The sequence below is a fragment of the Elephantulus edwardii genome, unplaced genomic scaffold (genome assembly GCF_000299155.1).
Source record: "Elephantulus edwardii isolate Elephantulus edwardi_28Jun2011 unplaced genomic scaffold, EleEdw1.0 scaffold00058, whole genome shotgun sequence".
NCBI classification, from domain to species: domain Eukaryota; kingdom Metazoa; phylum Chordata; class Mammalia; order Macroscelidea; family Macroscelididae; genus Elephantulus; species Elephantulus edwardii.
Genome location: NW_006399808.1, coordinates 8,204,675 through 8,219,882, shown reverse-complemented (window position 1 = coordinate 8,219,882; position 15,208 = coordinate 8,204,675). Strand labels below are relative to the sequence as shown.

General features: G+C 37.8%; 1 protein-coding gene across 3 annotated transcripts in view; it reads left to right on the top strand.

Moving 5' to 3' along the window:
- The window catches only part of ADK (adenosine kinase), a 696,790-nt gene that overhangs the window by 552,423 nt on the left and 129,159 nt on the right, over positions 1-15,208 (top strand). For all 3 annotated transcript variants that reach the window (XM_006887511.1, XM_006887509.1, XM_006887510.1), the window contains one exon: positions 3,986-4,021. In XM_006887511.1, coding sequence (XP_006887573.1) covers positions 3,986-4,021 — 36 coding nt within the window. The remainder of the gene's footprint in view (positions 1-3,985; positions 4,022-15,208) is intronic.

Genomic DNA, 15,208 nt, shown 5'->3' with positions numbered 1-15,208 from the left:
ACCCTTTTTAGCCTGATCGGTGAAGCAGCAAGCCTACTTTAAGTCCTAAATGGTGTGGTATAGATGAGAGCCTAAGACTTTAATTATATGTCATTTTATTCACAACACTCAATTCCAGGAAGGAAAAAATGACTCCGTGGTTGTAAAAGACATATTATGTGCGTATCATTCATTGTAAACCCAAAATGATACCGTATTATGGCAAAAGCAACAATGGGAACTGATTCTGAAAATGTGACCTGCCTGTGAAACTGAATAATAGTGAAAGTTATCAAAATGGAAAGAAGTGTTAATGTGAAATCCAGCTTTCTCAGAAATACTCTTTCCTGGCCTATTTGGTTTTGCTTTTGTTGCTTGTCATGCATGAATGAAAGTGCTACACTCTCAGGGGAGCAGTAAAGCCTCTGTGTCGCTTGTTTATTTCCTTAATCCCCCCTCCTTTGTGATTTTTGATGTCAGATCTGAAATGGAAAGCCTGTAAATATAATGATTATCACATGGATAATCACCTGCATTAGGAACCGCCCTGCTTCTCTATTCTAACCCTGGCTGTTCTCCACATGTCACATCCACTCTGAGGTTGGATTTTAACCTGACTGCTTCATTAGATTTGTGAAACTCAGTACGAGGCGCCCTGGGGCAGCACAGATGGAGGCTTGCTTGTTTTCTTTTCTCACTTCTACTGTGAAGGCACACTAAAAAGTCCTTTTCAATTTAGCATGATCAGTTCACTTGGAATTACCCCTGATACTTGGACCCTGCCTCACTCTTGTGCCCGCCATCCATACCCACTCTTTCTTTGCTGCATTCTGAACTCATGCCCTTTTCTCTCTGCTCCTCCATGCTGTGAGGTCTCAAATTCTCTTTCAAATTCATACTGGGTCAAACTGTTCCCCTATGTTGTTTTGTTTGTTTTGCTGAGAGGGAAAAATAAATGTTGTTCCATCATTGTATCTACAAACACCTTCAGATCAGAGGTTAGCTGTTCTGAAAGTCTTCAGTGATGTGAGCCAGCTGCCTTCTTAATGGAGTGACTGGGGGCACCAGCCCAAGATCAAAGGAAGGTAGGAGGAAGTCAGAAGATAAGATCTTTTTAAGCCACAGAACAAGTGCTTAACTTTCGTGGTGATAGAATGCAGCTCTGCAAATCTGTGTGAGAGGATGCTGAGATAGAAAATTGAGTTGATTTTTCTTAAGCATGCCCTTCCTCAGTCAGAAATATGTTGGTTCCTGGAATAGTTTACAGATGTGCCAGTGTCCTAGGGCTCAGCTTCCTTCAGAAATGATGATTTACTTCAGACAGGGAGAAACCAGTAGTTGGACCTTAGATGGCCTCTGGCAAGCTTTTGAGACCCAGTCACTCCTCACCAGAGTGTAGAACATTGCTCTGGTGTGTTGCTGTCTCACTTGACCTTGATATCTACTAAGACTATGGTCCTCAGTCTCCACGACTACCACTCATTCTATTTGTGTGTTTGATTATGGTTAAGAAATTTACATAACTTCACACCCTCTTCATACAAGATCAAAAAGCAGGAAAGAAAGGAAAGGGTAAAATTGAATAGAAACAAGAACCACAGGGAGGAAGTAAGAAGTGTGTTGTTTCAATATGGGGATGGTAATCAAGTTCATAAAACAAAATATGATTGAATAGAATAACAGTGTGCTCCATTTTGTCTTAAAGTCCTTGAGGGTTCTTTCATGCCTAATGAAGTTTCTTATAAATAAGTGGTCAGCAGAGTTTTTCATTTGTCTTTTTCCAGAAGAACTAGCTTTATTAATAATTATAGGGTAGGTTTTTAAAACTCTGTATTGATAGCTTCTGAAGCTTATTCTTTCCCTTGACTTTTGGATCCACAAATATCATGAACTGTGATGTGTAAAATTCTATTGTACTGTTGTATGTAGTGAATGTAATTACATAATGTACATATTGTATGTATTGTGGCAATGAGGGTAACTGTGTTTGTGCTATTTCTCAAGGTCCTTAGCTTATATGGAGTGGCAGAGAGGTCACCTACATCATCAAAGCTAGCCTAACCAGCTTTATATTTCCCTAGTGTTAACTTCAGAATTTAGCTGTAACTTGCCGTTTTGACCTTTCCAAAATTCTCCAAGTGGTTCTCTAAATCTACATACGTATTTCGGACCATAAGTGTCTATGTGCTTTATACCCAATATTTGCCCTAACATATATTTTATACCCAAATTTGTACTGGAGACATTGACTGAACTTTCTGCCTTACATGGTTTGTTACAGCAGTCGATTTCATTGACTTGGATCTGCTTACAACTCAGGCTCAAATCCCATCTTTCTATTAATATCTCTTGGCAAAGATAATTTTGGAGGAATGTAAGTTAAGATGTAGTGGCTCTTGACAGTTGTCTGCAATCTTTTTCATTTTCAAGAGGGAACTAGAGTTGAATGTAATATTGCCTCCTTTTTCTGCACGCTCTAAAATTAAATATATAGAGTAAGAATGTAAAAAAGAAAAAATATTTGGCTAAACAGATGTGGTTTTGCTCTTGATAAGGTCAATAAAGTATGTGATAACATTTATCAGCCTATGCACTTAAGTTTAATATCTAGAGGAATTCAATGCATTGAAGCATTGTTAAATAATACATTTGTTCAGCAAATGTTCAACTTTTATTAGGCTCTCATATTAAAAAGGAGATAGTTTTAGGGATTTTGGGGGGAGCTAGTGGTTTATGGAGGAAAATTTTTAAATATTAAAAAAAAGTTGAGATGCTGAACTCATTTTTGCTGAAGTTGATTGATTTGCTGAAGTATTTTAAAGTAAATTACACAGGCATTAGTCCTCCATTAATTGTATCATTATTTTTAATGAAAAGGAAAATAGGTGCAAAAAATTCCCATAGTAGGGAACTGGGGAAATAGAATAAAGGTTAAATTTATAAATATAAAAAGAAAAGTAAATTACATATATCATGATACTTCATTCCTAGATACATCTCTAAAAGTAAGGAAATTTTCCTTATTTGTTATACCTGACAAAACTGATAATTCCTTAGTATTATCTAATGCCTAAGTCATATTGAAATTTCTCCAATTATCTCTCATTGAGTTTGTTCACCAGGATTCAGTAAAGGTTCATCCATTGCTTTTGGTCAATCTCCCTTCCCTACTTAGTCATGAGTTTAATTTTCCACCTGCTTTCCAAATGTACCGCTTAACTTGACCCCAATTCCCCCCTTATTCCTTGTAGACAGCATGTTTATGAAGTAAAGGTTTGGTTAATTCAGTTAAATTTCTCTTTTTTTTTTTTCTGCCCGAATATTCTATGCATGATGCTGTGTACTTCGTATTGCTTCATAAGAAAAGGCGTGTAGTATTTTAGGGTCCTACTGTTAGTGATGACAAGTTACAAAGATCCCTCCCAGGAATGATAGCTTGATCCTTCCATGATAAAGTTATTCTTTGATCCTGTGACCAGCCACACGCATACAATCTGTCATAGAAGTACCCTGGTCTACTACATCTTTCTACCTAATGAATGTGGTATTCATTGATGAGCCTTGCTGGGATAAATCTCACAGTAAATGTCACAAAATGATGATTTTTCTAAATCTATACAGTAATTAGCAGACATCCTTCTCTAAAAAAGCACTTCCTGAGAGGTACTGTTTTAAATAAAAATATAACCACCGGCGTGTTCTTTAGGCTTCAAGTAGCCTGTCTTTGTTGGGGTCAGAACACCTGAAGTGACTGTGGCAACTCCAGTAAAAACATGCACTACATCTTCTTTACTCCAACTTGGGAAGTGTGTTGACATTATGCTGCCTTTTTTTTTTCAAGACAAGAAGAAAAAAGAAATCTTTTTGGTGTAAGAATAGAAATTGAACTATGTGGATGTACTGAGATAATTGTGTAAAAAGAAGACTATTTGAATGAGTTTCAAAATGGATTATTTCTTCATTACCTAGCACTTTATAATTAACTGTTCTTTTTTTTTTATTTCAGGAAGCTGCCACTTTTGCTAGAGAGCAAGGCTTTGAGGTGAGTTAACCCACAATTGCACACTAAACAGATCCTAAAGGTTTTTTCAGGCTGATAATGAAGTTCTTTTGGACAGTGATTGATGTGCTATTATACTCTCAGAGCCTCGCAGCAGTTGCCATGGAAACTTGGCAGTCGTCATGGTTTCTTTGTTCTGCCAGCACAGTGTTATGACGCACTCTGCTAGGTCTGCACCCAACATCGCCTACAGATGTTATTTATTGAATTTTGAAAAGCCTCTTGGGAAGCCAAGAGGTTGGGCACGGTTTCAAGCTGCCTCTGCAGATATGGGGCCTGTCAGTTTGTTCAGTTAAAAAGCTACCTCATTAGCTGCATTACATTTCATAAGGCTTCAGTGCTACAGCAGTGGTGGAGCAAGACTAAATAGTGAAATATAATGTTGTTTAAATAATTTCAACCCTACCACATGGAGATGATCATTATGCAAATTAATTTCTAAAACGTTGTGCTTAACAGTTGTTATGAATTGATTAATTTAAATCCTACTCGGATAAACTTCCTTTTTGAATCTTTCCCTTTCTATCTCTTTTTTTTTAATAGCATAATATATACATAAATTTTCTGAAACTAAATATTGATAATTGGTTTTAATTTCCAGGTCTTTATTTTCTTTTCCTGGTAGAATCATTATCCTCTCAAGATTCAAAACTCCATGTGGTTACTGTTGGCTAAATTAACAGTTAAAACCAATGTTTTTACTTATATAATATCCATCTTTAGGTAGATTATTTCAAAACACTAAATTTAATCTAAGCCCAGATCAATTGACAATGAGTAGAGTTTATGAGTCTTTTGTGACTATCATATTTATTGAGCCCAAACTATCCCAAATGCTTTATTCTGTACAGCAGTTGGTATACTGGAAGGCTGGGGGGTTTTCCCCCATCTGAGCAGAGGATGACTTTAGAAACTCTTTTCTTTCTTGTATACTCAGTATTCCTTCCCATTTCGAGAATCTAAAGATGGATTGGATAGTTTTAGTAAACTCGCTTTGAACTCTAGATAAAAGTATTCTGTGAATTTATGATATAATGTTATTTAAATGTACTAGAGGTGACTCATTATCAAATAACAAAATACATGTGCATGTTATCTGTGGGATAGAATTTGACAACCAGAAATAAAGCTTCCTCTTTGTAGAGAAGGTGGTGCGCATGTGGTGTAAGTATCCTAAATCTCCTATGAAAGAACTATTTCCGGGTAGGAAACCTTGCCTCATAATATACAACTATTGGCAACTGTAATAGTTTCTTGGGAGTTTCTTATTTGTTTTATCATACTCTAGTGAATACAGAGTTGAGTCACATACAGAAAGAATAAAGATTTCCAGGTTTTTATTTTTGGTTTTCTAGTATGTTTTACTTTCTCATTTCCCTAACTACCAGTTGATTTAACGGGCTACATGTAATCAAGGGAATATTCAATAATTAAATGTTTTAGTCATAAGAATATGTGAAAATGCTTTCAGACTTGTTTTACATTTCAGTGATATTAAACTTTAATGTTACAAAGTGATCTCTTCTAAAATAGTTTACTCAGTCTGATTCATTTATACTTTTATTATCCCTTTGATACATACTTTGAATCAATAAACTACTATTGTTCTTTTCTACTAATCAGCATTAACCTTTCCATTAGTTCTTACTTAGGAATTTCAAAATTTGTTTTACCGTAAACCTGCTGTAATTTATTATATCATGTAGGTAAAGTGGTGATGATTATAATTGCAAACCTTATTACATCCCAACATAGCAAAACTGCTCTATCAGTTGTATTGACAGTAATACGTTGGGTTGGTTAAGCATACATTATCTTGATAATGTGTCCCTTCATGGGGCATTACCATACACATGCACATCATGAGTAGGATAACCTCAAGGAAGTATCATTATTGTCACTGAAGTGTAATACATGTACAGAACATCATTTGATAAATTCAGTGACTTCAAAATGTCATTGAGGTTTTCTTAGTTCATCAGACAGGAATATGAAAACAGATTTGGAACTCAATATTCTTCAAGAATAAATCACTATATCTTAGCATTTTTCTGTATATGAAATGTGTTAAGGCTCTCAAATCTAGTGTGACAAATAGGAAATTTTTTAAAAATCTAAATTTTTATCCCTTGAAACTTCAATTTTGCTTCTAACTTTGCGACTTGAATGAGAAGATAGAAATGAAAAAGCTAAAAAGAAAGGAAAGGTGAGCATTTTTCTTCCCACTAGCTCTCTCTGTCTTACTCTCATTTTCTATTATAAATCCCAATCAGCGCCCAAAGCCACTGAGTATTGACAGGAGTGATCTGTCTGCTGGCAGACCCACCCAAATGCCTCTAAAAATAAACACTGTCTATTCGTCAGGAAATACACTCCATGGCATTGTTTATGATAGTCAGGTTAGCTTCTCTGCACATTTTAGATAATCTTTCTTTGAAAAAATCTTTAATCTTTAAAATGAATTGGACAATTTTCAGTACGAAGAGACAGCTTAGGAGGGCACTGGAGAATGAGATAAAAACTGGAGCTGGGAGAGCACAAAGCAGGAGAAAGGGATTTATATGTGTATATATATCTATATATATATAGGTGATGGAAAATTGCATAGTGCCTGATTTAAATGACAGACCTGCTAAGAATTTAAAATGACAATTCTTAGGGTAAAAAGTTTCATAAGGCCTTTTATTATTCTGGAAATCAGTTCCAACTGCAATGTGTTTTTAAATCATTCCTTATCTTGAGCTGAACCGATTAAAGGTTTGTCTTTTTAGGGCCTAAAAAAAAAATAAGGCGCTTAAAATCATGTCTCATTATGCAGGCTTCTAAAAGCTGTGTTGAGACTAGATTTAAATTAAATAAAGAAAATCTAACTTATATTCTCTCTTATTTTCATTGTCTGGAAAATAGAGTATTTACCAAATGATTAAAAAGAGCTACATTTTGTTTTGAATCACTTATTTTGCTCTGAGTTTTTGTTATGTGCCGTTGAGTCACCTGTGACTCATAGCAACCCTATGTACAGCAGCTCTGAAGTCTGCCCTATCCTGAGCCAGTCTCATTGACTCCCACACATCTACTGTCATCTGCCCAGTCACTGTATCAATCCATCTCATTTGGAGTCTTTCTCTCCTGCACTGTCCTTCCACCCTTCCAAGCATAATGTCCTTCTCCAAAGATCGGTCCATCCTGGCCACATGCCCAAAGTATGTGAGACGGAGCTTCAAAATCCTAATCTCTAAGGAGATACTTGGTTTAATCCTCTGCAAAACAGACGTGTTTGTTTTCTTGGCACTCCATGGTATGGTCAAAACTCATCTCTCACATCACAAAGGCATCACAAAACTCAAAGGCATCAGTTCTTCTCTCATCCTTAGTCAATGTCCAGCTCTCTGATGCATAGCAAGTAATTGTGAAGAACATGGCCTGAATCAGACACACTTTAGTCTCTAAACTGACATCCTTGCTTCTCGGTACTCTGAAAAAGTTTCTGACAGCAGATTTACCTAGTGTGATTTGTCTTTTGATCTCCTGACTGCTCATGTCAAGAGTGTTGATTATGGAGCTGAGCAAGCTGTAACTGTTAACAACCTCAATCTCTTCTCCATCCATCATGGTGCTGCCAGTTGGCCCAGTGGTGAGAATCTTTGTCTTTTTCATGTTGAACTTCAATCCATATTGAAGACTATAGTGATTGATCTTCTGTATATTTTAATGTTCTTGTTTCAGATTTCTAACATATAATACTTCGTCCATAGAGGGAGCAAAGCACTTCCTCTCCCTTGTCCTGCTTTTCCACAAGTCCGGATCCACCAGTGGAACCTAGCTTTGTAGTCTTTCTCTCACCAGTGACTCTACTATCTTATGCCACTGACAGGAGAAAGAATGGAATTGTGCTGTCAAATATGGTGTCCACTAACTCATGGCCCCCAACAAGAACAACAAAACTAAATAAGATTAGAAACCTAGTTCCTTAATCACATTAGGCCCATTTCAATTGTTCCATTGCCACATGTTGCTTGTGATCACTCTCTTGTACAGTGAAGATATAGAACACATATGTCATCAAAGAAAGTTCTAGTGAGCATGACTGAGAGGAATGACCATATGTTCAAGAGCTCTAGTTTCCTCCAAATATTAAGACCTGTAGCTTCTGAAAATCAAACCCCTAACTCTGCGAGATAAAAAGTACAAGGTTGCTTTACTATATAACTGGACTCCAGAAGATAACTATTTAAAGACAGATTAAGGGAAAGAAATAGAATGATCTCTTAGTTCTCTTCACTTAATCATGTATTCATTCAACAAATATTTTCTAAGCACTCACTGTTTCGGAAGCACCTAATACTTTGATAGACTCTGAAGACAAAGCAGAAATGGCAAGATATCTGGAAGATAATTTAGGATGGTGTCCTCTTTTAGAAGTGATGATCAAAGAAGAAATTAAAATCTGAAAAATATGAGCATCTAGTCATGACAGAAAGCAAAGAAATGAAGGAGACAGGAGGTAGGGGGACCACAACAACAGGAAGACACTTTTCAGACAGTGGGAACACAAGTCCAAAGATCTCCAGAAAGAACATAACGCATTCTAGGACCTTCTCAAGGCCAGTGTGATGAACAGAATCAGTGAGAATAAAGACTGACACCCTAGAGGAATATCATAGCCATTATAGATGTGTGTCTAAATGTAAGATGTGTCATCTCCTCTCATGTCATTTAGAGCTCTGAAAACCCAGTGGAGGGTCAGCCAGGAGTCAGGTCCAACTCAATGGCTTGGAGCTTTTGTGAGTTTTCTTAATACTCTACAGGGTTCTTTCTCATATCCACCAATCTGAAGGAGGGTCATCAGATCTCAGAATGACCTTAAAAAATGAGACATATCTTGAAATTCAAAATGAAAATTCAATAAGGTAAAATAAAGCCAGAATATTTAGGGGGGAAAAAATAGCAGACCTACACAATACACAATGAGGAATGTCTTGTTGGATAGCAGAAAAACAGTATTTAGTATGAATATGCTATGTTGAATTTTGGGATAACACAGTAAAGAACATATTGCAGAATTCCTAGAATTAATATGTAAGTAGCGTGGAATAGTGATTAAGGTGTGATCTCTGGAATCTTTGTGGGTATTGTTTCCCCTCCCCTATTTAGTGTATATATAACTTTAAGGCAAGTCATTTCACCTCTCTGAAACTTAGTTTCTTCAGCTATAAAATGGGAATATAGTAATAAATTTAAAAAGCAAGGCAAGATTTTTACTTGCTTATTTTGTGCACATCATCAGGAAAACTAAGTTGCTGGTAAAGCATATTTGGCAAAGCAGAAGTTTAATGGAAATTACGGTAGCCATGAGATTAAGTGACACAGTGGCTGCACCTACAGTCTCAAACATTCCAGCACTTAGGAGGATGGTGTAGGACTTGAATGTTTTGTTCTGTTATGTATAAAGTCCCAATGAGTCAAAGTGTTAAGATGTCATGAACACATTAGAGCTACAGACATGACTTTATATTTTTCCATTAGTAAATTGATTAATAGTATCCACTGTCTAGAGAAGGGAGCTCTGGTAGCCCTGTGATTAAGGCATTGGCTGCTAAACAAAAGGTCAGCAGTGTGAATCCATCAGTTGCTCTTTGAAAGAAAGAAGAGGCACTCTGTTTTGGTAGAGCTTTACATCCTCAGCAACCCTGACAGGTACTTCTGCTCTGTATTACAGGGTCACTGTGAGTTGGATCAACTTGCTAGTCAAAGGCTTCCAATTTTTACTCAGCAGCACTTGGTTCGTTTCCATTAGCTGCTCTGCAGGAGAAAGATGGGCAGTCTCCTCCCGTGCAGTTTTCAGCAGCTGAAAATCTGCTAAAGCATTATCTGTGAGTTGGCTCCAACTCAAAGGTACATAACAACAGTAACTCCAGAGAAGCTGAGATTTAATGAACACTTCTGAACAGCCTGTGTTGCTCATAACTCAAAGGGTGTGAGTTTCCTTCTACTTCTCTTTTTTCATCTTATTTTGAGGCTGACTCCTAACAATTTTGTGGACAGCAGAACAAACACTGCACCATCCCCACAGCCGCCGCTGCGCGTGAACTCACCAGTCCATCTGCTGGGTTCTTCTCTCTCACGGAAGTCTTCCTTTTCACTGACCCTCTCTCTGCTTTACCAATGTGATACTCCCCTGTTGTGTACCTGACTCATGGTTTCCCATTTGTCTTAGATTAGACTATTCTCCAGAGAGCTTTCAGACACTGATTGTTCAGATGACAGCTAGGACTCAGTGCACTCTACCCTCCAACTGTTTCATTTGCAGGCCAGTATTTTAACATCCCCTTTTATTGTTGTTGTTATTAGGTACCATCAAGTCAACTACAACACATGGCAACTCTCCAAACAACAGAGTTTTGCCCTTTGTGCATCGCTCTTAGGATCTCTGTCATGTTCAAGTCCATTGTGACAGTCACTGTGTCAACCCATCTTGTTGAGGATCTTCAACCTCTTTATTAGACATCAAAATTAAGTTGTCAGTACTTAAACTTTCTGAGAATATTTCTAGAAATTTTGAGGCAACCTCAGGAGGTGATAGTTTGGGAAGATTTTAATATGGGTCTGTCTCTCTCTCTCCTCATCTCCACTGAGTCAGAACCAATTCATAGGTGACCCTCCAGCAGTTTCCCAAGGCTGTAAATCACACAGCAGGAAACTGCCCCATCTTTGTCTACTGAGCCACTGTGGATTCAAATTGCTAGAAAGGTGTAGATGGTCTTGGGATTAGCAGCACAACTCCCTATGGATGCTACCACCAGAGCTTCCTATAGGAGTCATTTAAAAAGACAAACAAATCACAAAACACCCAACCATAAACCAGACTCAGAGTCATGTATTTGAGCTGGAACTGTCTCATAGCTAACCCTCTAGCAGATTTTCAGAGGCTATAAATCGCCTCTGGAGGAGGAGATTGTTCCTCTTACTCCTTTGGAGCAGCTGGTGCCTTTACATTAGCAGCACAAACACCCTGTCCGTTAGCCACCAGACCTCCCTTTAAGATTCATAAGAGAGAGTAAATTAGTCCTTGAAAATACTTAGTGTCCTGGGTAATATAGTGAGGCCTTTCACTTACCTAATTTTTTTTCATCTTTCCAACAATTTGCAGAATTTTATTTTTAAGTAATTTTAGATTTATAAAGTTGCAAAAGTAGTTGAGAGTTCCCATCCCCTTCACTGAGCTTGCCTTTATCTTAATGATTAATAATCAAAACCAGAAAATTAGCATTAGTATAATACCAATCTAAATTCCAGGCTAATTTAACCAATTTTTCTATTGCAGAATGTACTCTAGGATCCCTTCCTGTATTCAGTTGTCCTGTCTCCTTCACTTCTTCTTCTGTAATAGGTTCTATCTTTCCCTGTCATTCATGAATTTAATTATAGTGAAGAGCACTGATTAGTTGTTTCTTAGACTGTCTCACTGTGTCATCTCATGATTAGGTTGGGCAGAAATACTGCTAAACTGATGTTTCATCAATGCATCATAGAAGTACATGATAGCTATTTTTCTTATTAGTGATGTAAATTTTGTCATTGGCTCAAGATATTTATCCATTTTCTCCACAGTAGAGTTCTGGTTTTCCTTTTGGAATGAATAAATATTTTATGAGGACATATTTTGAAACTAGGCAGATACCCTATTTCTCTTCAAATTGTTTCCTTTTTTAAAAAACCTGCATATTTTATTGTGTGTCTCTCATAATATATTTTGAAGAATTAATTTCTTCATTTGGTAAATGAGAAAACAGAAAGTTAAAGGTGCTTACTAACCTACAACTGGCTACACATATAATATGTCCAGACTTACCGTACTCCTAAGTCCTTTGTCATTTCACCCTGCTGCTTTTGTGTTTAAGGAAGGAAGGAAAACTTCCAAGGGCAGGTAAAAACTAGAGGGAAAAACATAATCCTGGAAAGATAAAATTGAAGTTTGAAGAAAAGTTTGTATATTATGTGACAGCTATTCAAAGCAAAATAATAACCCCTCAGGTTGTTGGTTCGTTTTATGTACAGTCAAGTTGACTACAACTCATAAGTGACCCTATAGACAATAGATTTGAACCTTCCCCTCCTTCTGCACCATCCTCACAAGCTCGCAATATTCTGGAGCCCACTGTTAGAGCCACTGTGTCAATCCGTCTTGTTAGGGATCTTCCTCTGAACCGCCATCTTTTCTAGCATGCCATCTTTTTCCAAGGACCAATCCCTTTGAAAAAAATGATGTTGCACCATCCTTGCTCCTAAGGAGCACCCCGGTTACACATCTAAGACAGACTTGTTTGGGTTTTGTTAAGCATGTGGTTGGTTCCGTACTCTTCACTGGCACCATGATTCAAAGGCATCAATTCTTCTTCAGTCTTTCTTATTCCTTGTCCAGCTTTCAGATAATAAGGAAGATTCTTCAAGGCACAGTAAGGAATTTTTATTAAGTGCTTAATAATAAGGAACCCAAAAGAGTGACAAAGGAATTTCATCTAACTATGAATATAGACCATCTCAGCAACAAGTTTGAGGCCTTGAATACTAATGAGCAAAAACCAGATAAGTTATGGGAGGATATCAAGAATATCATTCAGGAAGAGTGCAAAAGGTCATTACAAAGACAGGAGGAAGAAAAGACCAAAATGGATATCAGAAGAGACTCTGAATATTGCACTAGAGTGTCGAGAAGCCAAAGCACAGGGAAGAATCCAAGATATTAAAGAGCTGAACAGAAGATTTCAAAAGGCAGCGTGGGAAGTCAAAGTAAAATATTACAGTGAAATGTGCAAAGAGCTGGAGTCAGGAAGTCAAAAGGGCCAAACTTGCTCAGTATTTCTTAAGCTGAAGAATAAATTCAAACCTCTAGTTGCTATACTTAAAGGATGCTATGGACAGAATATTAAATTATCCAGGAAGTACTAAAAGAAGATGGAAAGAGTATACAGAGTTATTGTATCAAAAAGAATTGGTGGATACAGAATAATTTCATGAAACAACTTATGAGCCTATGATGATGAAGGAGGAATTTCAAGCTGCTCTGAAAGAATTGGCAAAAAACTATGCCATGGAAATTGATGGCATACTCATTGATATATTTCAGTAAACAGATGCTGCCCTAGATGTGCTCACCAAGTTGTGCCAGGAAATCTGGAGGACAACCACCTGGACAACTGACTGGAAGAGTTCTATATTTGTTCCCATTCCATAGAAAGGTGACCCAACAGAGTGTGGAAATTATTGAACAATATCATTGATATCACATGCAAGCAAGATTCTGCTGAAGATTATTAAAAAGCAACTGGAATAGCATATCAGCAGAGACCTACCAGAAGTGCAGGCTGGAATTAGAAAGGGTCGTGGTACTAGGGATATTGTATTTAATGTTAGATAGATCCTGGCTAAAAGCAGGGAGTACCAGATTAATGTCTATCTGTATTTCATTGACTTTGCAAAGGCGTTTGACTGTGTGGACCACAACAAACTGTGGCTGACTCTGAGAAGAATGGGAATCCCAGAACACTTATGTGAAACCTATACTTGGACCAGGAGGCAGTCATCAGAAGTGAGCAAGGGAACACTGCATGGTTCAAAATTGGGAAGGGTGTATGCCAGGGATGTGTCTTATCTCCATACCTTTTCATCAGGGAGGCTGGGCTCTATGAAGAGAAATGCAGCATCAGGACTGGAGAAGACTCATCAACAATCGTCATTATGCATATGACTCAACCCTGCATACTGAAACTGAAGTGCTTGCTGCAGAAGGTCAAGCACTGCAGCCTTCAGTATGGATTGAAGCTCAATATCAAGAAAACAATGATCCTCCCCACTGGGCCAAGTGGCAGCATCATGTTGGTTGGTGAAGAGATTGAGATTTTAAACAACTTTTGTTTGCTTTTCTCTACAATCAACACTCTTGGCACCAGTTGCCAGGAAATTAAAAGACGTATTGCATTGAGAAAGTCTGCTGTCAGCAACCTCTCCAAAGTACTGAAGAGTAATGATGTCACTCTGGAGACTAAGGAACACCTAATACTGGCCATGGTCTTTGCAATCACTTGCTATGCATAAGAGAGCTGGACAATGACTAGGGATGAAAGAAGGGGAATTGGTATCTTTGAGCTGAGCTGTTTGATAAGAGTGAATATACCATGGACTGCTAAGAGAATGAACAGGTTTGTCCTGGAGAGGGTGAGACCAGGCTGCTCCTTGGAGGCAAGGATTCTGAAGCGTCATCTGACATACTTTGGACATGTTGCAAAGTGGGACCAGTACTTGGAGAGGGACGTCATGCTTAGGAGGGTGGAGGGACAGCACAAGAGAGGAAAACCCTCAATGAGGTGGATTGATTCATTGGCTAGGGTAATGGGAGTAGGTTATCAAATACAATTAGATTGACACAGGATAGATAGGATTAGGGCTGTTGTACATAGGGTTACAATGAGTCGCAGGCAACTTGACAGCACATAACAACAATATGAATATAGAGCAGGAAAAAGATGTGTTATCTCCTCCCATATGATTTATAATCTCGGAAACCCCATGGGGAGTGAGCTGTGAGTTGCAGCAACCCAGTGGCAGTGAGTTTCCGTTTGGTGGATATAGCTAGAAATAGAATGAACTTTTGTATCTTGTGTTTGCAAAGTTTACTTTGACCGGTAATTGCCATTTTCAGTGGATTTCATTTGAGACATAAGAAAGCTTTATTTGATGATTATTGTTGTTGTTGTTGTTATGTACCATCAAGTAGGCTTTGACCAATAACAAACCTATAAGCAATCAATCTGAACCTTGCCCTACCCTGTGCCATCCTCACTATTACGAATACTCTTGGAGCCCACTGTTACCATTCACTGTGTCAGTTCATTCTGTGGAAAGTCTTCTTCTTTTTTGCTGACCTTCCACCTTTCCAAGCATGATGTCCTTCCCCAAGGACTTCCTTCCCCCTACTAGCAATATGTCCAAACTATGTGAGAGGAAGCTTCACCATCCTTGCCACTAAGAAGCACCCTGGTTTCACTTTCTCTAAGATATAGTTGCTTGTTCTTTTTACAGTTCATTTCATTACTTGCATTGTTTGTTGTTGTTGTTATGTGCCATCGAGTCATTTCCGACTCATAGCGACCCTATGCACAACAGCCCTAA